We start from the raw sequence: 24,791 nt of genomic DNA on the forward strand, positions 1-24,791 counted from the left end.
AATGGGTCCCACAGAGCAATGTACACTCTTTCATATGTACTCTTGGCATTTTTGAAATTTCAATGAGTTAAAATTTCTAACTCCACTGGATCTTTGTTTTTTTTTTTTCCTAACGAAAATTTTCTTCATTCAAATATGTACGACTTTGTTAAACTTCAAGCCTTGAAGAGTAAAATATTTATCTACAAACAATTCACTTGTGTAGATTTAAAGAGAGACTTGAGAGGTTATTTGATCATAGAATTGAACATGTAGCGGTGCATGTATATATTAGTCAATTAAATGTATATTAAACTTGAATGGAAATTACCATTCATGTAGGGAAATAAAATCCGCTAAAATATAGAAGATTAAATTCTAAGTATTATAATGCATGCCTAATCTTTCTAGAACTTATCCACTGTTTTCAATCGCTGCACCCCTAATGCTATTACAATCCTCTACCTCCCACCATGCAAATTTATTGTCTTTTTTCCCATAAATTTATATCCGAATTTATGTTCCAAACACATTTATCGCGTCAAAATCCACACAAAATCTAGAATCACCAATCCTCAAAATACGATCGTGTCTTCAATTTTATGTATAGCATAATATTCTCCATGTGTTACTATTGACAATATGGGGCGAGAAGGGTAGATTAACACAGTATTACCAGATTTTCTTTAATTAGTACTTCAACATTCCCTTCAAGAATTTACCAGTTGACGGACACATCACACAACTCAGTACTAAAAATTTAAAACCCTGCTAACCACACATACATCTGTGCACAGATTTTCTTGTGGGATCCATTACGGATCCAATACAAATAATTCGAGCCGTTCATTAAATGTAAAATATTTTTTTAAGGGTTCTCATAACAAATAAACTCAATCTAATATCTATAGGCTCGATCCAATCATCTAAATTTTCATTCAGATTTTCGGGTAATGAAAAATTAGATGATTAGATCAAGCATCTATAGGTATTGGATTAAGCTAATTTTTTACGAAAACCCTTGAAAAAATATTTTATATTTAATGAACGGCTCGGATTTTTTGTATGAGACCCGTGGTGGATCCCATGCCAAAATCTGCGCACAATTTGTGCTCAAATTATCTGTGTGGACAGATTTACCGAAAAAGCTACTGTCGGTAATAATTAATCAATGGTGGTCTTCGACAACAACAGCAAGTCTATAAAAACGAGGTTGTTCTTCAGGCAAAGCAAAACGCGCGTGGAACCAACAGTCAACTGTCTACAATAATCTCGGTCAGAATTCCTGACGTGCGCGCGTGGGCATCCCCCAACGTGGAAGAGGAAGTCAGGAAGAGGAGTGCTCAGCTCAGCTGCCTTCATCAATCAATCCAATCCGCACTTCCAGTACTAACCCTGGCCCAACGTGGGCCCCACTCACCCTCCCCCCTCTCTCTCTCTGAAATGGTTCTCTTCTCCGAGTCTTCCCCCCCTCTCTCTCTCTCTCAACACATGAAAGATCAATGGTGGATTCGTAAAGAGACGCTTTCTCCCATATGAATTTTCAGATTCAGCCAAAGTTTCTTCCTTTCTGAGGTACACATACTTGACCCTCTACTTCGTATCTTTTAAATCTTTATGAAAGTGGAAATTTTAACTGTAAAGTGAAATCTTCTGATCCTTTCCACATAAAACCCATATCTTTTCCTTTAGTATTCATGCACATGTTTAGTTCTATATTAGATGTATATATGCTTTTTTGCAGTCGTGTTCCTTCTGGGCTTTGATTTGTTTTGGTCGACTCTGAAAGTTCCAACACTTATGACTCACCCTTTTCAAAAATCTACAATTTTGAGTTTAAAAAAAAAAAAAAAAAAAGGGTACTTGTATATGGGTGTGTTTTTTTTCTGTCGATTTGCTGATGTCTTGTGCTTGGACTGTTGAATCCTTTTTTATGGTGCTTGATTAGTTCTTTTCAATTTTGATGGCTTTTGAAGGGGTCGCCTTGATTGAGACAGGTGGTGCTGACATTTTCAGTCGTGTTTTTGGGAATATTTGATAGGTTTGAAAAACCTGGAATTTCCTTATTCAACTCCTCTTTTGTTGATTATTTGTTGTGGGTATTGTGGTTTGATTGCATATATTCTCTTCCTCTGTTGAGTTGGTGCTTGTTGGTTTTCAAATTTGGTCTTACCTGGGCATTAAAACCAGTTTTTTTGGGTTGTGGGTTAAAAAATAAGGGGTATTTATAGAAGTAGTTTGAGATTGCAGTTCATAATTTGGTGGGTAATTGGTACTTTTAGTGGGAGGACAAATGGCGAAAGATGGAGGAGAGAACTGGAGGGAGGTGGTGAGGAAGATGCTTCCCCCCGGCATTCCCCTGCCAGAAGACGAGTCGGACCTTGATTACTCGATAGCAATGGAGTATGAGGGCCCACCGGTTTCTTATGAGCTCCCTAGGGTTGATCCCCTTGATGTAAATTCAATTGCAATTCCCACCGCCTCCATAGCCGAGCCACTTTCTGAATCACGAAGATCGGTGACCTATGATGCTCCTCCTGTAGTTCAACCCATCCCTCTTCCAGTGTCTCGCCTTGCTGGTGTCACAAGCCCTCGATCCCAAAGTCCGAGAGCATCTGGAAGTTCAGAGTCCCTAGTGTCTGTTTTACAAGACCCTGATTTTTCTTCCGCTTCCCCTTCAGCATCTCCTGGATCGGGAAATAACCATCCTAACAATGCTTCTAGACGAGTAGCTAATGAGGCGAGGCGGGCCCCAGTCGTCACTTTCAATACCATTGAGAGATCCGAAAGAAAAAACATTGATGTGGAGAAGCAAGTTTTTCCGGAATATGTTGGGGTTTCCAAGGAAAGGAAGAAGAAGAAGAAAACAAGAGTCTGTTATAGGTGTGGGAAAGGGAAGTGGGAAACGAAGGAGTCTTGCTTAGTTTGTGACGCCAAGTATTGCAGTAGTTGCGTGCTTAGGGCGATGGGTTCAATGCCAGAAGGGCGCAAATGTGTTACGTGCATTGGTGACCCAATTGATGAGTCGAAGAGGTCCAAACTGGGTAAGCAGTCAAGGGTATTAGCACGATTGCTTAGTCCTTTAGAAGTCAAGCAGATAATGAAAGCCGAGAAAGAATGTGCTGCTAATCAGCTGCGGCCAGAGCAGTTGATTGTGAATGGGTTCCCTTTGAAGCCAGAAGAGATGGCCGAATTACTTGGTTGCTCTTTGCCACCACGGAAATTGAAGCCCGGCATGTACTGGTACGATAAGGAATCTGGTCTTTGGGGACAGGTAAGTGCGTCATTACAGTGACATATATACATGGTTTTATTTCAGCGTTCATTTTAGTGAAGAATTGTTCGTATCTTGTGATAACCAATGCTACTAGTAAGACTCTGTGTTGATGTGACAGGAGGGAGAAAAACCAGATCGGGTTGTAAGTTCAAACTTAAATTTTACTGGGAAACTTAGTCCTCATGCAAGCAATGGCAACACTGAGGTTTACATCAATGGCCGAGAAATAACAAAACTTGAACTGAGAATCCTAAAGGTCTGTTTTTTGAGCTTTCTTTCATTTCAAAGTTGAACGGTGCAGTACTTGTTTTTTTCTTTGAATCAAATTTTTGCTGAGGTTGCTGTGTTGTGCACCTTTTATCCTTGTTGCGTAACAACTCTAGTCTCATATTAGATCCATTGTTACATGGAATGTCTGCTTCTTATACTTGATTTCTACTTAAATTTGTCCTTTGGAGTTAACACCTCAGGCTTCCTTATAATTTCTTAGCCCCCCCTTTTTTTCCCTCTGTATCACTTGCTTCTGTGTTTAGTCCACGTGGACTCAACCCTAACCTGCATTTGTCATATTTCAGCTGGCCAATGTGCAGTGTCCACGTGACACTCATTTTTGGGTGTACGATGATGGTCGTTATGAGGAAGAAGGTCAGAACAATATCAGGGGAAACATTTGGGAAAAGGTATGCGTCTGAAGATTTCATTCCGAATATATTTAGGAAACTGTATTAGGTTATGAAAAACTTTATGTAACATCGATACATGCCTCTTTGTTAGACAGGCTTCAACGCGGCTTTTTTGCACCGTGTTTTCTTTGCCAGTGCCCCATGGTCAACCTCAGGGGCAACGGGATGAGCCTAGCAATTATACTACTGTTCCTAATTATCTGGAACAGAGGAAAAATCAAAAACTGCTTCTGCTTGGCCCTCAAGGCTCTGGAACCAGCACTATTTTTAAGCAGGTATGTAAGCATTAAATGGGCTCTGGTTTATGATAAGATAGCTATTAATAGTGTTGCTGGCAGTACAGGTTGATTTAGTTTTCAAATTGGTCACATGACATGTTTCTTTTGAGTCTTTAATAGAGGGTTGATTATTTTTTGGCTAAATTAACCTTTTGTTAAGCACAACAAACACTAAACCAGATGGCAAAAACCCTTACACAACACAAGCTAGTTTGAAAGCCTAGCAAGTAACAAGAACCCCCAAAGGGAAAAAACAAAAACTAAGGACTGAATACAGAGAATGACAAATTCCAGCCCCTAACCAGTAACCTATTCTGATTCGACTTCTTAATAGTCCACCAATAACATAAGCAAGCTCTGATCTCATCTTCTATTCTGCCAAAAAGATCTGCAGCATCAGACTTTTTACCTTGAAACACACAACAGCTCCTATCCCTCCAAAGCCAATAGATGGTGGCAGCAAGTGACAGCTTGAAAACAATATGCAAGCAGGACTTTCCAGATCTATATCTCAACATCCAACTCACTTCCATAGACAATGACGATGAGAGCATACTAACACCATTCTTCTGAAGGATCAAGCTCAAACATGCTTAGAATATAAACAATCAAAAAACAAGTGCACATGTGATTCTGCACAATTTCCACACAATACACAACCAGCATCCAAAGGCATACCCCAACCAATAAGTCTATCTTTTGTAGCAAGAGTCCAAAATAGGACTATATGTACTTTTACTTGTTAATATTCACTACGCGTGTATTCAAATCTGTGCACTCAACACATATATCTTGATGTATTTAGCGTTGTTTGATGTGCCTTTCTGTACATGGCATGTTGTTTCAACAATACATCACAGAAAACGTAGATGGTAATATTGACTGATTTTGTCGATGTACGAATTTCCAATTCTAGAACAATTACGAAAAGGTGGTTGAAATGTTTGGTTCTGGTGTACTATTTAATCCTCATTTCTTATCTTTTTTTGGATCGGCATATTTACTCCTCATTTCATTCACCATATAGCAGTCAATGGATAATATGTTCTTAATTTATTGTTGGTAAGAACTTATCAAAAGCAATTATACACTATTGATACCAAAAATTGAAGTATACCCAATTTAATTCTCATTAATGGGGGTCTGAGAGGGAAAGATTGAGTAAAAACCTAAAGTTCGATATTATTTGCACAAAGTATCTATTCTTGTCTTTGAACCCACAAACAAGGTTAGCGAACTGAGTTTTTTAACCACTGAACCAGTGGCCCCATAATAGTCGTACGTGAGGAATATCACATACATATTTTGCGTGAGATAAAAAGAAAAAAGAGCAAAGTCTACTTTCACCCCTTGTGGTTATCGCCATGTGCGGATACCCCCCTCATGGTTCAAAATTGATCACATAACCTACCTGTGGTTTTGCAAATGTGTGGATAGACCCCCTGCCGTCATGTTTTCCATCCATATTAACGGAGGTGTATCTCACACGCCTCTAGAATGTAATCTGAGTCGTTCATAATGTATTAAATAAAGAATAGAGTATCTCTATAAAAAATCATCTCGATCAGGCATCAATAACCCAGTGATCTAATTTTTACTAAATTCAAATATGAAATTTTAATTTCATAACAAAATCGATTTGACCATGAGCTTTTCATTTTTTGATTGACTTGAATTTTGGCATAGATGTAGTACTCTTCAAAATTTACAATATCAACGGTTTGGATTCAATTTTTGGTATAGTGGATGGTGTGGTTAGATTTAAAAAAGAAGTATCAAGGGACATGATGAGGGTATATCGGTCTTTTAATATTGTGTCCGTTAATGTGGATGGAAAACACGACGGCAGGGGGTCTATCCGCACATTTTCAAAATCACAGGTAGGTTATGTGGTCAGTTTTGAACCACGAGGGGGTATCCACACATGGCAATAACCACAGGGGGTGAAAGTGGACTTTGCCCAAGAAAAAAACTGCAGATTTTGCGTATTATTAGGCTGAATGTACACTATTCTCAGTTTACCTCAGTTATAACTCGTCAAAGCTTTTACTCCCTTTGTCCGTGTTGGTTGGTCCACAAACATACTTTTTTCCGTCCATTAATGTTTGTCCATGTTTGAAAGTCAATGATCAAATTGTGTCACTTTTACCCTTGTCTTCAAATATTGAATTAACAAACCAAAAGACCAATTATCACATAAAAAAATTGGGAGTCAGACTCATGTTTGGTGGCATGTTTTAGGAGTCAGACTCATGTTTATCATTTAAAAAATGGGATGCTCAATTTTGCCGTGGGTTGGAGAATGGCGCCAAATTTTTTAAAAAAAGACTTTGATTGTTTGAAGGGTAAAATCTGAAAGATAAAATTATCCAAAGCAATCATGATGTTTCCCAAAAAAAAAGTTGGAATTCCCAAGACGGACTAACAAACACGGATAGAGGGAGTACGTTTTTTCATTTTAGCGGCACCAGAAGCAGCACTAGAAAAATTCACTGATCCAATTTCGATTGACTATTGTCCAAATTGTCTATAAAATGCACTTACCGTCCGTTCTCCTGAGCATTAATGTGAAAAAGTTGGTCCTTAAACCTGAAACTGGGACGATCAGTTTTGTGGTGTATTTAGATTCGCAGACAAAGAAGATCTGTGGCTACAAATTGCATGTCATTCTTTCCCTACTTGTTAGAATGCCTTACTAGTGCTTATATTCATTTTCTTCTGTTCTTTATGGATCATTTAACAGGCGAAATTCCTGTATGGGAACAAGTTTAATGCGGACGAATTGCTGGAGATTAAACTTATGATTCAAAGCAATATGTATAAATATCTTAGCATACTGCTTGATGGACGGGAGCGCTTTGAAGAGGAGGCTCTGTCAAGGATGAAAGCAATAGATTCTTATGACCAAAGTAGTGAGACAGGTACAATGGATAAAGCTTCTATAACAATCTAAGTCAGATGTTTAGTTTCAAATCATCATTTTCCCTTTGCATACTACTACGCTCATCGTAAAGTAAGATTTCACTGGGTTCATATCATACAATACAGCTGCCTAGTCTGCATTTATTCCTATTTTCCATCAACTGGTGAAGAATTTTTCATAACGATTCCAAATAAGTTGTAGAGTGCCACTGGCGACGGGTATATGCATTTATTTTCAAATTTAAGGAAGTGAATGTAGTGATATGGGAAATATAGCGGTTTCTTTGAGCTATATATTTTTGTTTACAAATAAGACACGGTGCCTTGTGTCAGGGACTCAAGGGTATGTCTAGAAAGATGATAGTTACTCACGGGGTTCATAGGTAGCTCGAAATTTTCCCATTGTCTTCCTCGAAATTCATCCACCAGTATTTTTGGACCATAAGACCGTTCAGATCATATGTAATCTATGGTTGCGGGAGATTTCTTTTACTGTGTGGACATGTTCAAATGCCCCACAAAATTTCTGTCCTTCATTAAAATTTGACATATAGTTCCAATGAAGAAACCACTAAGTGGACCTTTTGGGACACGTTACCTCCCTTGCAAGCCCTCCCTTGCCTACCCTACCTCAGGTCAAAACTAAAACAATCTGCCTCTTTATCGATCAAATTCTACTTTGATTTTACTCCCTTTGTCCCAATTCGTTTGTCCAATTTTTGGATTCCAACTTTTTAAGGGAACAAAATGATTACTTCTAAAAAGTTTTGAGTTTTCAAAAATACCCCACTTTTTTGACATTTAATGTGAGAGCGCACATTTTCAATGCATAATTTTTCAAAAGAGAGGGCATTAAGGGAATTTTTTAAAAGTCAACTTAAAATTGGACAAACATTTTGGGACACGTTAAAGTCAAAAAGTAGACAAACAAATAGGGACGGAATGAGTAATAGTTAATGTTTTGTTACTTATTGAATGAGTTGTAGTTAATGGATACTGAGTTCTTTGAGGATGGGAACACTGATCTGCCCTTTTTCCCTTTCCCCCCTCTTTTCTTGCGTGTGCATGTCTGTTGCTATACTTGCAAAACGATTTGGGACTAAAAAGAGCAATAGAACTCACGATTCTATGTTCTTTAAGATACATGTTTTCCATAAAGAGTAAGCTTTAATAAGTAGCTCTCAGACAATTTTCATTTGTTCGTTGACTTAGGTCTGTGTTCTAATGGTAATTTGAAAATCAAGGCTGCTGCTTTTTCTTTTTTTTTTTTGTGTTCCTTGATTTTCGAGGATGCACAAATTGTTTGATTGTATGCGGTGGTGATGTTATTGGTCCACATGTGAAATGCGTAATGATAAGTTAAACTGATGACTGCACTGCTGTATTTCTGACAATTGTACTGATTCTCGTCACAGATGACGATTCCAATGCGAAAAGTCAATGCATCTACTCCATCAACCCTAAGTTGAAGCATTTCTCTGACTGGCTCCTAGACATTATAGCCACAGGAGATTTGGATGCTTTCTTCCCTGCGGCAACGCGTGAGTATGCTCCCCTAGTTGAAGAGGTTTGGAGGGATCCTGCTATACAGCAAACGTATAGGAGAAAGGATGAGCTTCATTTCCTGCCTGATGTTGCTGAATACTTCCTAAGCCGGGTATTCAATTCATTTCAATTAGCCATGTTATCTGATGTTTAGGTGCGTCCATAGTGGAACAATAAAAAATAATAATAATAAGGCATATGTCCTTCCCATACAATTGTGATTTACGGATGTATATGGATCCACATGTGTATTCCTAAATCTAGGTAACCATGGTTCTCTCATAGGCTATGAAGCACCAACATTTCTAGAGGCTGGCGTGTCGGTTATATTTGATAATCTGGGGACACAGGAGGGAACGTATAGGGATAGGGCAGGGGTTAAATATGCAATTTTTTTTATTTTTTAATTATTTATTTTTAATTAATTTTTTATTTTATTTTTTATTTTTTATTTTTTTTTGGGGGGGGGGGGGAATGTGCAATACTTTTAATATTTTGGGTTAAAAGTGTAATATGATGTGTATATTATGCTTGTTTGTATATGTTGATGCTTCGTGCTTACACATATAACTATATTTTCACTAGTATAAAATAAATAGTGGAGTATTTATTTACTCCCTCCGTCCCAAAATAATTGTCCGGTCCGCAAAACAAGAACTTAAAAATAATACGAATTTAAGAAAAATTCTAACTTTTTTCAACAATTTGCTAGATATATTAATGAGTTCTTTTAATTGATAAAAAAAGTTAGAATTTTTTCTTGTAAAAAACGTATTATTTTTAAGTTCTCGTTTTGCGAAACGGACAATTATTTTGGGACGAAGGGAGTATTTATTTTTGCCGTGTCCATGTCCCCATTTTTTTAGAAATTCCGTGTTTGTGTCCATACCCATATCCGTGCTACATAGCTCATAGGTGTGACAGCAGTCAAGAGAACCTACCAGCAGGTCCAGCACCTTTGGTTGATGGTGTGAAAAGAAAGGATCATTTTGGTGAGAAATGGTGAAAAGTAAAATGAACCAATAAAAATCCATCATTTCGCTTCATCTCTGTAAGTATTTCTCACAAGGAAATAAGTGATAAGATTCTCGTTTCTTTTCTTTCTTCACCATGTTCTACCACGTTTTCTAAAATATGGAATGTCTTTCCAAAGCAGTGGATGTTAACTGGGTAAAAGTTTCTCCTGAATGTCTTTGTCCCGTTTTCTCCGTTTACGGACTAGGCCATAGAAATTGGGAGGAAATAATTGAGCTTGGATGGCTAATTGATGATGTCCTGTCTTAGGCTGTCGAGGTGTCAAGCAACGAGTATGAGCCTTCAGAGAGAGACATAGTATATGCAGAAGGGGTCACCCAAGGGAACGGTTTGGCTTTCATGGAGTTCTCTCTGGACGATCGTAGCCCAATGTCTGAAGCCTACACAGACAATCTGGAAGCTCCACCCCCGCCTCTAACCAGGTAATTGTTGCTTCCTCTTCCATTATGTTCATATGCACTACTCTGACTTACAAGGCATAATTAGATTCCACTCAGGTGAAGGGCAGAAGGGGTTTGATATTATTATTCAGTGACTATAACTCCAATTCAGGTTTGATGGATCACATGACTTTTGACACAAGATTTTGGATACCTATCAATAGAAGTGATACCAAATCCTTCACATGAAGGATTATAGTTGTATAGTGATCCAACAAACTACACCTTTTCGTTACACTTCATGTAATCCGTCTTTTATTCTAGTTTCACAAGTCATGTATAGCTAATCAAACTCAAAATCCGGTCATTTGAAATTCACTTCTACCCAAATGGAGCCTTATATATATCCAAGCCGTGGCTTCTTCTACTTCCTGCCTGAAACCATTTCCAATGCTGGTGGTAGAATGTAGGCTTTGAAGTCTGGAACCCCCATGTTTCAAAAGAAGCTTTTGGTGCAATATCACTTTTCAAATGACAGCAACTTGGTCACAAATGTGGTCATCCATAGAAGCATCGCATAGTCCTCGATAGTAATTTTACATGATTTGCGACTTGTGAGCTATTCTTCTGTTTCCCTTTCTTGCCTAGCGATTCAAATATTGTTTGCTCCATATGTCTTGTTTTCCAGGTACCAACTTATTAGAGTGAATGCCAAGGGCATGAGCGAGGGCTGCAAGTGGGTAGAAATGTTTGAAGACGTCCGCGTGGTAGTCTTTTGTGTATCGCTTAGCGACTATGATCAGATGTGTCTTGCCCCAGAAAACACCAGTTCAGGAACCCTACTAGAAAACAGAATGATGCAAACCAAAGCTCTCTTTGAAACAACGGTGGGCCATCCATGCTTCAAGAACACCTCTTTCGTCTTGATCTTTAACAAGTATGATCTCTTTGAGGAGAAAGTCAATCACGTAGATCTAAGTGCTTGTGAGTGGTTCACAGATTTCAGTCCAGTGAGGCCCCACAACAACCACCAGTCGCTGGCCCACCAAGCTTACTACTACGTCGCTATGAAGTTCAAAGACCTTTATGCTTCCCTCACCTGTAGAAAGCTTTTCGTGTGGCAAGCTAGGGCAAGGGACCGAGTAACCATTGACGAGGCATTCAAGTATATAAGGGAGGTTCTAAGGTGGGATCAAGAGAAGGAAGAGAATTACTACGGTGTGCAAGAGGATTCTTTTTACAGTACAACAGATGTGAGCTCCTCGCCGTTTGTAAGGCAAGAGTGAAGAATTGGTAATATTTACTTCGCATGTATTTTGTTGTATAGACAAAGAGGTCAAATGGGATGTCAAATAAGGTTACTTTATCTGATTTTTGTTTTATTCCGTATGGAAAAAATTCAGAGCGTTTGTGGTGATGGTTCGAGTAGGAGTTGTGTATCAAAGTGTATATTAGAGCTCCAGATCTGGGTTGTGGCTCGATGCAGAAGTAAAATGTTTCTTCCCATGCCTTCGTGTTTTTTTTTTTTTTTTTTGCCTACCGGAACCACTCACATTGGACATACTGCGGTACAAAATCCAAGGGGTATGAATCAGTGTGCAACATGTGTGCCAAGTCGGACAGGTTGTAGCTAACGAAAATTGAATATCAGAGTTTAGCAAATTCAATTTTCGTATTTACAGTTGATCCCACTGGATATTTTCGTACATGTTCTTAACAATGAGGAATATGGATAGGGATTTGAAAAATAATTACTAGAGATATTCAACGACAATCTGCAAATTAAATTAATAGTTATACAATTTACGATATTTCATATAATTGGAATTGTTACAGGTCAAAAACAATTTCGGAGGATCCCTGTGTACCTTTGTCAATATCCAAGAATATTCTGCAAAAAATCCAGAGCTCTGTTTGCAAATGGAAATCCAACTGATATACCGAAAACCTCTCTATACTTTTCACATGAACACCTTTTCTCACAGAGAGGAATAAGAATACAGAAAGTAGCTTACCTGCTCTCTATACTTTTCACATGAACACCTTTTCTCACAGAGAGGAACAAGAATACAGAAAGTAGCTTACCATCAGCAGGAATCGACCATCTGTAGCCATGGTACAAATCTCACTTATGCTGTTAAGGGGTGAAACACAAAAACATCTGTTTACGAGAAAGAATGATTACCTACAAGTAAATGAAGAGAACAAACCGTGGAATAAAATGGACTCCATCGACGAAATGTTGATGTAACTCAAGAACATTTCCATTAAATTGTTCAATGAAACCATAAAGAAAGTAAAATGTCTCTAGGAATGCAATAAATCTGAAAAATGAAAGCACGAGAGCCTGCTCCTTTCAGAAATATAACTCAAGATCTGATGAATCAGTATGAATCAGTATGAAATGAAGCATACAAAGATGACCTGAGCAGCTAACAATCTTTTTCTTTGCTGCAGTTGCCGATTCATTTTGGGCGTTCATTAGACTATTACATAATGCGGAAAGGATGTCAGAGGAATAAAGCTTTAAGATGCAACTAGATCAGGTGTTTCTGCCTCTACTGACAACAAAGCCGTGTGTACTTTGTCCACCCAATTGTCCAGCCGATCACGCAAAGATTCGATCTGCAGAATTCCCAACACTCTTGGTTGCACCCAAGAGACGTGAACAGTTCCCTCAACTTGATCAATTATCCCCTCAATTAGATGAACCTGCAGTAATATTTTCCAACAGTTAAAAACATCTGGACAGAGAAAAAATCCTTAGTATTTATTTAACAAATAAAAGATAAACAGCATGTCCATCAAACTACGCTTCGCAATGATGAGGCAGTGGCAACTGAGTTGCAAAAGATTACCATTAACCAGCAATATCACACAAAAACTTGTATACTGACACAATATCTATGTTGAAGTGGAGAAACATGAATTCTCATTTCGGAGCTTTCTAGTTTATTATCCCTCCATTCCAATGTTTGACCATTTACATCTCAAAAGCTCGTCCATGTTTAACTTATTCTTTTCTAGATTATTTTGAAAACTTCATACATAATAACTGATTGAGATACTTTGATTGGTCAAAAAACTTCAAAAATAAAAATTCACGAAGAAATATTATTTGCTGATCTGAAAAGGATGCGACTGTCAAAAAAGGGAAAAACAAAATAAGACGGAGAGAGTATCAGCTTCCTATTCACTTGACGATTAGATTAATGAATCTCCGTGTCATCACAAGGACTTACTGATAGACTTTTCATGAGAAGATACTCCACATCCTCCACAGTAAGTTTTGTGCGTTCTGCAATGATACGTAGTGGAATAGCTCTATCTTCTGATGGTCGACTGCATGGAACCACATTTCCAATGAATCCAGCACCAAGAAGTGAAAAAAGCATAGGATCAAGGACAAAAATGGCTTTCTATCATACCTGAAGATGATTTCCATCAAACAGAGAATGTTAATCTTTTCTAGTAGCTTTTTCTCATTCTCCACCAGGGCTGGTTGAGCACTCAACGCAGCTCTATGCACCTGGCACAATTCTTGGTAGCGAACTAAGTCACCAGAATTGAATGCTTCAAGAATATAGAAGAGCCATTCCACCTTCGTGCCCAGAAGGCTCTTTATCTGTATCAAATAAAAGATGTCACAATCAACTACATGGAAGTAGGAATCTCTTAAAGGGCAAAGTGGGAAGACAGTGTAGCTGATTTCATCAACAATTTGGCAACGAATAATATAAGGGAAAACTGACTTACAATTGGATGCGCAAGCAGTTCCCCAAAATTATAGATGTTCTCTCCGAGCAACGCAGCTAGAGATAAATCAAAGGCCAAATCCTGATACATACGAAAGATTGACATAAAATTCATTACCGCTGATGGAAAAAATGGGAAGCTCAAGAAACCAGGCAGGAATATTCTCAAGAATACATTAAAAGAAATGATCCATAATTACCAATTGATTTCATGAACAATCACTCTTCTTCTGTAGGATATGGCTAATATAAGTCTAGGTATGAAAACAAATTTCAATGTGAGCTCATGTCATGTGAAAAATACCCAAGAATCCAGATTTGATTCAAGTGTGTAACAGGGAGAATAATCTGCATCCAAAAGACTCGTCATCTATTCTTCTGCTACCCCTTCTAACCAAAAGTTGATTAAATAAAAACCGATGCTCTCATCGACTAAAAAAGAAAAAGGTATTCAGAATCCCTCATCCACAATTCCAAGACCTCCTAAAGCTGACTTCTTAGCCAAGAGTAAGGACACTGAGACAACTTTAAGGTCCTACAGTGCAAGCAACATCATCCCCATACCACATCCACATTCTCAAGTTATCTCATTCTTCCTTGCATTCTTATCCAATCCCTTTAGTTCACCATTTTAACCCCATAGTCCAAGACATCTACTTACACATTCATGGCTTAAAGGAACCCTATTGTCCAAAAAAATAAAAACATTGATGTTCTCAAAACCATTCTTGATGCAATGCACTTTCCACAATAGAGAGACAATATTCAAACCAGGCAGCATGCAGTAACAAGAAAGGGCAGAATGAAAGCTGCAAAAATTATATACATCAATAGTATAACCAGAAATTCTAAACATGCTCTAATATTAATTTATTGCAGCAAATTTTAACCTCCATAAAATAGTTAAATATCAGGTCACATACCAGCTTAAATGAGTCTGACAGTGACTCCACTGAGGTATATGCTAGATAAAGAAGAGCACTTTTGTAAAACTCAGCAAACTCTTGTCGAGACTTATGACACTGAGATGAAACCCAATAATAGCTGGCATACACAGATGGGTCGATGTCAGTCATAGTGTCAAGCGTACTCTTCCCGTCTTCGAGAAGTTTCTTGCACTCTTTTTGGCTGCCTTTCTCAAGATTAAAGATAGCAATTTGCATCTTTATAAAAAGAATTGGTTCCTCAATGCGCATTTCTCTAGTAGCCTGAAGCTTTTCTATCACATCTTCCAGGTAACTAATGGCAGCATCTTTCTCTGAATACTGCCGAGAAACAATGACGGCGAAATGTGCAAGCTTGAGAAGATTGATCTTGGTCTCAAAATCAGTGATGAAATTATGATATAACTGAATGAGAGCATCACCAGCCTGAAGATAATGAGAAAGAAACAACTGTCAAGCACAATCAATGCATCTTGTTATGTTTAAGCTTTTCCCAGTCAAACACTAGCAGAACACATGTAGCAGAAGCTATGCTACCTGCTGAGTCATACAGAAAGACCGTACAATGAAACTAATGTCCAACCAGAAAAAGAACACCACATATGAGCCGTCACCCGGCAGTGCGAAGAACAGCTTAGCAAAATAAAAAGCACCACCAATCATCAAAAGATTCGAAACTAATCATTTCTCCAATGAAAATGCAACATTCGCTTGTGATACAACTCTGCCACCCGCCATTCTCCTATGATGCTATTGTCATCAACATGCAGGATCAACTCACTTGGTCTAATCTTGCCGACCAAAACAGAAAAACTAACTCATTCTAAATGTGCACAAGCCTTTGAATATGTGGACAGCGACATCCAAGAGATAACCAGTAGCAAACCATCCTATTAACAAGCTTTACAGGCTTTTCAGTTTCAAGCAATAGAAAATTCATATTAAAGAGCTTAATCCTGAATTGATAATAGGGACAGCCTTTTCAGCAGGTTTGATCAATGCTTGACCAATCGCACTCACTCCTCACAGTAAGATGGTAAAACAAAAAATTTCGAAAAGAGAGGAAACTCTACAAGTCAGTTAATATCATCTCATCTGAACAATTGTCACCAATATCTTATTAGCAGCTGGCCAAACAAACTTCAAAGGATACCCTAATTGGTTGTTCCAATGCATTCGGAAGGACTAAAGAGGCATATGGCTGCATAGATGAGAAATTGGAAAATGAAACTCATAACACTTGAGGCTCAGATCAATAACTGTTCAGCTTAGCAGCATTATTTCCCTGCTCATCTTCAGCAAATGAATATAAAGGAAAAATGGATCTGAGCTGACGATTTTGTTCATAACAAACACAGCTTGCAGAACAACCCAAAACCATCTCTTTTTATGTCTGCAACAGAAACAAATTTCCTCCATAAAAAGGATCACTTGGGTATAATCAAAGCCCCATTTTTTTCCCAGTCAGCAAAAACACATTTCATTACCAAAGAGTGAAAAGGTACAAGAAAAACAGGATAATCAAAAAGCAAGTTTTTTTTCTAATAGGCAACAAAAATACATTTTACCATTAATAAAAAGGGAAAAGGTACACGAACAAGGAGATAACCAAAGACCACTTTTGGTCAAATCGACACAACTAAAACAACCGCTATTGGCCATAGCCAACACCACTACAAGTCAGACCCAATCACCAATCACCACTATAAGTTGGGACCAAACACCACTTGGTTCATATCTGACATATAGGTGGGACCACAATATTTCGACTCATAATGCACAACCAAACACCACAAAAGTCAGCCAAGAACATTAAAGGTACACGCCTGGAAAAGGGGTGTGCATGATATAATTCTCCTAGTTATTAATACAGGTTTCAAAATTGTCCACGATTCCACATTTCACATGGTGAAGCTTAAATCCTGTTGTAGATAAACAACAATTACCTATACTTGAGACGGCTATATCAAGAGAACCACCGAAACTTCAAACTTCAAATAATTTAGCACTTTCTCTGGTCTCTTAAAAGAACAACAACTAATCCTACTTGATTAGCATTTTTTGGGGGATTCTGGCAATCCTGTAGGCCACAAAACCCTTGTTCATTCACATACATAAGTCGATGAACAGAACAAATTGTCATCTAACTAACATGCAAAAGCCCTAGAAATAGAATGGCCAAGAATTCAAACATTTGGTATGTATCACTTTATCTGGTATCTCATTAGCCAAAAAGCACTTGAGGTAACAGTTATGACTGGGATTCTGGAAACACTTCAGAGCAAAAAAGTGGATTCTGGCAATACTTTGGCCTAAAAACATAATTTCTGAAAACCTAATGAGATATAAAACCATTATCTCAATCAAAGGAAAACACAACGTCATCAAGCGGTGTAGAAGGACGCATAAGCCCTAAACAAGTAAAAAAAAATTTGACTATAACGGGGCGTTTCCGTCAAAACTAAATGGACTAAAGCCCATGTTTTCACGGATTTCTAGCCATGTGATTCTTCTCCTCACATAAAACAACTAAAATACCATTTAGCAGAAAAAACTTAGACTTAGCACGTGGTCCAATAATATAGCGGAAAGTCGGAAACGCACCCAACAGTATTGGGGATTCTGTCATCGCATAAGACCCGAAAACTCTTATTTACCCTAAAAACAAAGAGATATACAAACCCTAATCTCAGTCATTGAACAAATCAAGCTGTCACAAAACCAACAAAACAAAAAAACCTTTTATTCCCAAATTTAGCTCTTCAAAATCTAACACATTATTGGAAGTTAAAAGGGGGGAGACCTGAAAAACGGCGAGAGCGACGAACTGCTCGAGCTTGAGGGTGAGCTGATGCCAGAGCTTCTTGTGGTACAGATCTGACAGGGTGTTGTACCAATCGGATAGCTCTGGGTGGGTGTTGCGCAGAGAGTCGAGGTACTGAATAGCTGCCATGGCTTCTTGGCAGAGGAAGAGGGCGAGAAGATTTCTTATGAAAACCTCTCGTACTCGTGTGTTTGTCTTTACTTCCGCTTAAAGAAAGGGTAAGAACGATAGAGAAGTTTTGAACCTGGGGTTTTTATGGGAATTAAAAAAGGATTACCGAGGACGTATTGGAAAGGTGGTTTATCGGGTTAACCCTCGAGCAAAGTTTTTTGGCCCAAAAATGAAACGGGTTTGGATTTCGGGTATGAACCACACGCACCAATGACCTGATGATAAACAAGTTTTTTTTTTTTTTTTAATACACTTTTTGATAAATATAACATCAATTTGTGGTGGAATCCACATTATTTCAATTAATAGAAAAGAGGGTAATGTTCACCTTTTTGAGCGGAGGATGAATAAAACTCAACTTGTGCATAAGGGATTCAGAGAGGGCCCAATGCCCTGAACCCCAGAATCCATACTCGATGATAAACGAGTTTACTATGGAGATTTTACTAATAGAGAAAGGGTGTGTTTGGACAAAATTAGGTGCTTATATAGATAGTAGGTATCATTGATGTTTAGTGGGTTCTTGTTTAGATTTCCATCGAAACATTTGGAATTAGTGATCGGTCTCGAGGAGAATCGAGAAATTATAGAATACTACCTTCGTCCCAAAATAAGTGTTCGGTTTGCAAAACGAAAACTTAAAAAAAATGCGAATTTTTTAAGAAAAATTCAAATTTCTTTCAACAGCTAGTTATCCGTGAGTTTTTTTAATTTATTAAAAAAATTGGAATTTTTTCTTGTAGAAAGCATATTATTTTTAAATTCTCATTTTACAGACTAGACATTTATTTTTGGACGGATGGAGTATGACCATAATACTTAGGGGTGGCAAACGGGCGGGTTTGGGTCAAATTGGGTAAGTTGTTAGTGGGTTGGGTCTTTAATGGGTCATTGACCCATTTAGACCCATTAACTATGAGTCTAATTACCCATACCCAACCCGACCCATTTATTTTAAAGCAAACCCGACCCGCCCATTAACCCAATTATTTATATACTAAAAATTATGATCGAAAAATTAGAAAAGTAAAAAAAAAATTATGATCGAAACTCATAAATTTTTTCAAAAAGACGAGAATAAGTAATTTTTTTTGTCTTATTGATTTTTTTTTTGTCTTTATTCAAAAAATTCTAAGTTTCGATCAAATTTTTTTACTTTTCCGATTCCTCTCATCAAAACAAATTAATAAGTCACAAAAAGATGACAAAAAACAAAAAAAATGAAAAAAATTTGAATAAGAACAAAAAAATAAGTCAATTTTTTAATCCAAACCCTTTGCGGGACTACCATGAGAGAAATTTATTCACGGCGGAGCACAATTTCACTGGTGCATTCGCGCAATTAATGGATGAAATGTGTTTTCAATTTTGACTGGTCAAAATAATTGTTACCGGTCACAATTGATTTTTAATTCGAACCAGCGGGGAGAGAGAGAGAGAGAGAGAGAGAGAGAGAGGGGGGGGGGGGCGGGAGAGAGAGGGGGAGAGAGGGAAAAGAGACCAGCAGAGAGAGAGAGAGGGAGAGAGAGGGGGAAAACTGAAAAGAGACCAGCGGGGGGAGGGAGAGAGAGAGAGAGGGGGGGGCAGGGGGAGAGAGAGGGAAAAGAGACCAATTGATGGGTTTGGGTTTGGAAAAGAGACCAATTAAGAGATGAAATTTGGTGGGTTACTTTCATTGCCTATTGGGTCATTTAAGTTGACCCAATTGATGCCCGATTATAACCCAACTAATACTGGGTTAGCTGGGTTTGACCCATTCTTACCCAACTAATAAATGGGTTGGGTTGAGTCTATTTTCTAGTTGATAGGTCTGGATTTGTTAATGGGTCTGAGTTCAATTTACCACCCTTAATAATACTAAAAGAAGTCAAGATAGAATGAACACTGGAAAAACTCGATTTGCTCTTCTTCTTCTTCTTTTTTTTCCATCTTTATTGAGATTTTTGGTCATTCTTTTTTTTTTTTTTTACTTCAAAAATTATTTTTTCAATTTCGTTCATCAAATTGAATGATTGTTTAGAAAGACTTACACGAATCTAATATAACTGTAAAAATAATATTGAAAACAACAACAATAATAATAATGAAGTAGTGTAATGGCTTCTCGATCCTCTTGTCCGGTCTGGCTCCCACCTGTTTCTCATTGTTGGATGGGTCCGGTCTCTGCTTAACGGCGAAGTGGAGCTGCGGATCTTGTCACTGTTGTTATTGCTTTCGGTGATGACTATAGCGGTGGTGATCTGGTTGTGGTGGTGGCTGGTGGTTGTGGAGGAGATAAGGGTTTCTTTTTCGCAGGTCTCTGTTTTTCAGGGGGTGATCGCAGTGGAGGTGTTGATGGGGTATCTCGATTCTGAGATTTTTCGGTGGAAGCATGGGGGTTTTATGGTTTCCGCGGCAACAAAGCTTTTGGCTGCAAGGCAGTGAATGGGATGCGATGGAGGCTGTGGACGGTGACGTTTTGGTGTTTTGGTAGTAGGCGGAGGATGGGATGCGAGGTTCACGGCGATCTCACTAGAGGGCGTCTCTTTCAATCGTTTTTGGGACCGGCGACATACAGCGGGTTTATGGCGGTCCTGCTACGCGGCGGCAGCGACTTAGAGTTCCGGATTCCAAATTTTGGTGGCATGCTTTTAGGGTTTGGGTGTATTGGGGCTAATACCTTTGTATTTGAGCTTTTAAGCTTTTTTTTAGTATTTGGACTGCGACCTATATGCGATTTATTATTATATTTGGCTTTATGACTTTTTAGGTGTTGGGCTTTGACCATTGGGGTTTTTTTCTTGGTTGGTATCTTGCCAATCAATGATTTGAATTTCGAATGGACACTTGTTGTCTTGCTCCTTTTAGTCTTTTTTTGTTGTTCAAAAAAAAAAAAAAACCTCGATCCAAACACACTCCACATCCTCGAAGGTTTCATGTTCCATTCTTATAAGCACGCAATCAAGAGTTTGCTTATCGCTGGATTAAAGTCATGTATTTGACTTAGAGAGTTGATAACATTTAAGAGGATTCAAACTTGAAATTTTGATGAACAATTTCCAAATCACAAGTTTAGACAAACCAACGGCTGCTTATCCATAGCACCTTGTATCAAGTAGAATGATTAGAAATGACAATTTCATCCGAACCAATAGTTACTTTGGCCATTCTACATAGAATGAAACAGTTGTCACCCAATTTTTTTTACCCGCAATTAGGTTTTGGTTATTAATTTGAAAATAACGATGATTTTTTGTATAGGTTTGGTTTTTTACAATATCCAAACCGAACCTAAACCTGAGTCCAAATAGTAGACTATATCTCTAACTCAACTCTATATCTCTATTTGATAGTGTGGATGTGACATATAAAATAGAGATTTTATAATTTATTCCCTATTTTCTTCAATTTTTTGTATTTTATAAAAAATCTTGGAGGAACCCATCGTTTTTTTAGATATTTGGACTCCAAATTTACTTTTGGTCCTCTATATTTAGGGAATTCAAACTGTTTTTAGAGGACCAATCTCCAATCCATCTTTCATTCCTCTATATTTTGGTCCTCCTCCAAAAATGTATTTTGGAGAATGTGTTTGCTCCAACTCATTTTCCAAAATAGTTTTTTTTGTCTCCATTTCTTCAAATGTAGTGGAAAAACGCTTCGTAGCTCCACGATATAATGGAAAACACCCAAAGCGTAGAGTTTAATACGTCGAGATAAGCATAATAATCCGGAAGACCGGGTATCGTACCCAAGGAAATATTTGTTACGGCTTAGATGGATTTGTAGATATAAGCAATGTTTTCGGTCTTTAGACAACCAACTTTGTTTTACGTTAAGCGGTGGAAATTAAAATGGCTAAATTGAACGGAGAATTAACTAAGATAAAAGGCAGGCTAGGTCTAGGAGATCCTAACACCCACGACTCAAGTCAAATCACTCTTCTCATCCTATTACTCGGTTTGAGATACACAACTAAAGTTCTCAATCCGGAACATATATGGTTCAATTACCAAGCGAGCTCTAGAATTCATTTGGCAAACACCTCGTGCGACAGAGCTCCAAGCATCATGTGTGGCAAGTAGCAAGCCCACACATGATCAAAGAGATTAACACCTTAGCAATTTGACAAACAAACCCAAACTAAACATCAATTTTCGAACCAAAGATTCAAACTTTTTGATGAAAAAACCAATATCAACTCAAGTCATGAAGTGCTAATCACCCCATGACCAAGTCCTAAAAAACTACTCACTTATATCTTGAGAGATTGAAGCAAGCAAAAATCTAGCTAACATATTGAAATAGAAAAACATGAAATAAAATAGAGATTATGATAGATTGAAAGAGTAGCTACAACTTTAATGGAAGCGATAATAGCAAAACTAAATTACTTAAAGCAGAAAATTGAAGTTTAAATGCTGAAAAAATGAAGAACACCAACAACAATTAAAAAAGTAATTCAAATCCTATTCTAGATCTAGAAATGCAATAAAATCTACTCTCTTTTTTTGGTGACATCACATCAATTTATACAAGCCTCATTTGCGTACAGAATATTCCCAAAGATGCTTTAGAAATTCTCTTCTGGCCCTCAGTACCGATACCTACCGATACCTCCACAACTTTGGTATCGGTCCCGAGCTCATCAACTGCCACCTTTAAGCTCCTCGGTACCGATACCTCCTCTGTCATGGTATCGGTACCGAGGCCTTTATCAGCAACTTCACAGCTCCTAGCAGCTACTTAAGTAAAAACTACATTTTAAACCTTTCTTTTACCTTTTCTTTACTTTAATTTATGAAATATTTAAATATCTATCATCTTTATCCATAACATGTAAGAATTCATCCCGCCATTTTTTCATGCTTATGTTTTCATCCTCTTAGTGTGTGAGTTCCCTCTTTTGCCCTTTAATGAGATATGTATATATATTCATACATATATGCCTGTATATTATACCTACATTAGTGGGATTCATTAAATATCCATACATATAGGCCCATATATTATACCTACATTAGTGGGATTTGATGTAGATTAACACCCATCAATTACAAATACATTAAAGGCTTATTAGTAACTTTAAAACATACTTGGGGTAGATACCAATCCCACAAACTCCATTTCCAATGTGTTCAAATGAAAATTTAAATTCAAACGAGTATATACGTGCAATACGTTCACATATTATTAGTAAAGTGTTCAGAAATCATTTAACTTAGATTTCATGGTAAGTTTACACCATGATTGGTATAGAGTTCGGAAATCATGGTAGATTTATCAAGTTCAAACAAATTTCATGGTTAAAATACTTGAATTTAATGGTAAGTTCACATGTTACTAGTAAGGTGCTCAGGAATCAAAATTAATTTTCTTGAATTTCATGGTAAGTTGATCACACCATGATTGGTGAAGTGTTAGGCAATCATGGTGGATTTCATGTTCAAATAGTGTTTCATGGTCAATTTACTTAAATGTCGTAGTAAATTTCACATATTATAGCATGAATGGAAAATCTAAACTTGGAAGTCTGCCATGGTGGATATACACATGGAAGTCACAAGTCAATATGTAATGTAAAATTGAAGTCCTCCAACTTTATTTATTCCATAAAATTAAAACAGGTTTCATGGTTAGTTTATTTGAATTTCATGGTAAGCTAACAAATGAAAAGTTAATTTGTTCAACATTCATGGTAGATTAAAGTTGAAACATGATCATTCAATATTTTTGCAATATTACCATGAAAAATATTTCTGAATATGGTGCATATTCAAATCGATCATGTTTTTCATGGGATTATTTCTGCAAAATTACCATAACAATTGTTGTTGTTACCATAAACAAAAAGAAATAAATATAGTAAAATAAACCACCACAAAAAACGAACCACCACCATTTGCAAGAACATAAACATACAATTCAACGATGTATATAATCGTTCCAGAAACATCTCATATCTCGGCAACACAAACTTTACAAATATGAAATAACCAAAAACAAAAGAAGAGAGAGAGAGAGAGAGAGAGAGAGAGAGAGAGAGAGAGATGGGACTACTACAATGGGAGCCTTTTCACCGAGAAGCACTTCACTACCGGCAAGATTGCCACACCGAAAAGCTTTTTTTGGACCACCACTTATTTTTAAAGGCAATCCATAGCATCCCTAGGAGATGAGTGGCCGAATAGAATGGAGTGATGGTGGGATTCTGCACGACAAAGACACTAGGAAAATCTCCATAGACACCATGAAATCTCCATCCATCACATATAAGTACTGCATGAATCCATCGATTACATACCTCAACCAAATAAACCACAAAATCAAAAGGAAATAGGTTAGGTTCACGAACTTACGGGTTGACGTGATTTATGAATCTTTTTCTTCTCCACAGTCACAAAGCTTCACGACTGGAAATGGAGTAATGGGTTCAATTTTAGAATGTTTTCTTCATGATTGTTGAAAAATGTATGCATTATAATTTGTGAAAAATTATATGCATCTCTATTAATTATTTTGATGATTAATTCAATGATATTTTTATTCGGCAAATACAAAATTATCGAAAAGTCCTTTCACGAACTAAATATTTTCGTGACCTTGAAATATAGCATAAAGTCTCTTGGATTCATGATTTATATTTACAAAGACTTTATTGAGCTCAATACATGCCTTAATGGATTTATTTAGATAATTTTATGAGCTACTGGTTGACGAACCGGCTGACAGGCCGGCTGTCAGACCAGAGGAGTGTGTCTACCGGAGGGCACCGGACGACCGCCCGGACAACCACCCGGACGACCGACCAAAGCAAATCTCACCCAGCTGTGCCGATCCAGATCTAAATCCAACGGCTCAAATTAAACTCCAACGGCAGGATTTGAGCACAACGGCTAAAGAGCAGAACAGGGGTCTTAAAGCACTAGTCTTTTATTATTGATTGATCACAACAAAAAGCTCTTACTCTTTCCAAGCAAAAAGATATTGCTCTTCTCTCCTAGATCCAAGAACAATAC

General features: G+C 37.6%; 2 protein-coding genes across 4 annotated transcripts; one reads left to right on the plus strand and one right to left on the minus strand.

Moving 5' to 3' along the window:
- The first annotated feature begins 1,215 nt into the window (after window positions 1–1,215).
- Window positions 1,216–11,605, plus strand: LOC131333801 (extra-large guanine nucleotide-binding protein 3-like). 3 transcript variants are annotated; one of them, XM_058368561.1, is made up of 9 exons: window positions 1,216–1,554; window positions 2,230–3,253; window positions 3,375–3,512; window positions 3,832–3,936; window positions 4,035–4,214; window positions 6,961–7,138; window positions 8,555–8,796; window positions 9,969–10,141; window positions 10,788–11,605. In XM_058368561.1, exons 2-9 carry the CDS (start codon window positions 2,273–2,275, stop codon window positions 11,383–11,385), a joined length of 2,595 nt encoding a protein of 864 aa, XP_058224544.1. In that variant the 5' UTR covers window positions 1,216–1,554; window positions 2,230–2,272; the 3' UTR covers window positions 11,386–11,605. The 3 variants fall into 3 exon arrangements, with proteins under 3 accessions (XP_058224544.1, XP_058224543.1, XP_058224545.1); XM_058368560.1 differs by having other exon boundaries at window positions 1,283–1,554; window positions 2,262–3,253; XM_058368562.1 differs by having other exon boundaries at window positions 1,416–1,554; window positions 1,956–3,253.
- Window positions 11,606–12,341: 736 nt separating this feature from the next.
- On the minus strand, window positions 12,342–17,892 carry LOC131333802 (26S proteasome non-ATPase regulatory subunit 13 homolog A). The gene is made up of 6 exons (XM_058368563.1): window positions 17,602–17,892; window positions 14,778–15,224; window positions 13,856–13,936; window positions 13,528–13,724; window positions 13,342–13,441; window positions 12,342–12,811 (listed from the first exon to the last, which is right to left on the minus strand). Exons 1-6 carry the CDS (start codon window positions 17,749–17,751, stop codon window positions 12,626–12,628), a joined length of 1,161 nt encoding a protein of 386 aa, XP_058224546.1. The 5' UTR covers window positions 17,752–17,892; the 3' UTR covers window positions 12,342–12,625.
- Window positions 17,893–24,791: the final 6,899 nt, after the last annotated feature.

Source organism: Rhododendron vialii, chromosome 7a (genome assembly GCF_030253575.1).
Source record: "Rhododendron vialii isolate Sample 1 chromosome 7a, ASM3025357v1".
Taxonomy (NCBI): domain Eukaryota; kingdom Viridiplantae; phylum Streptophyta; class Magnoliopsida; order Ericales; family Ericaceae; genus Rhododendron; species Rhododendron vialii.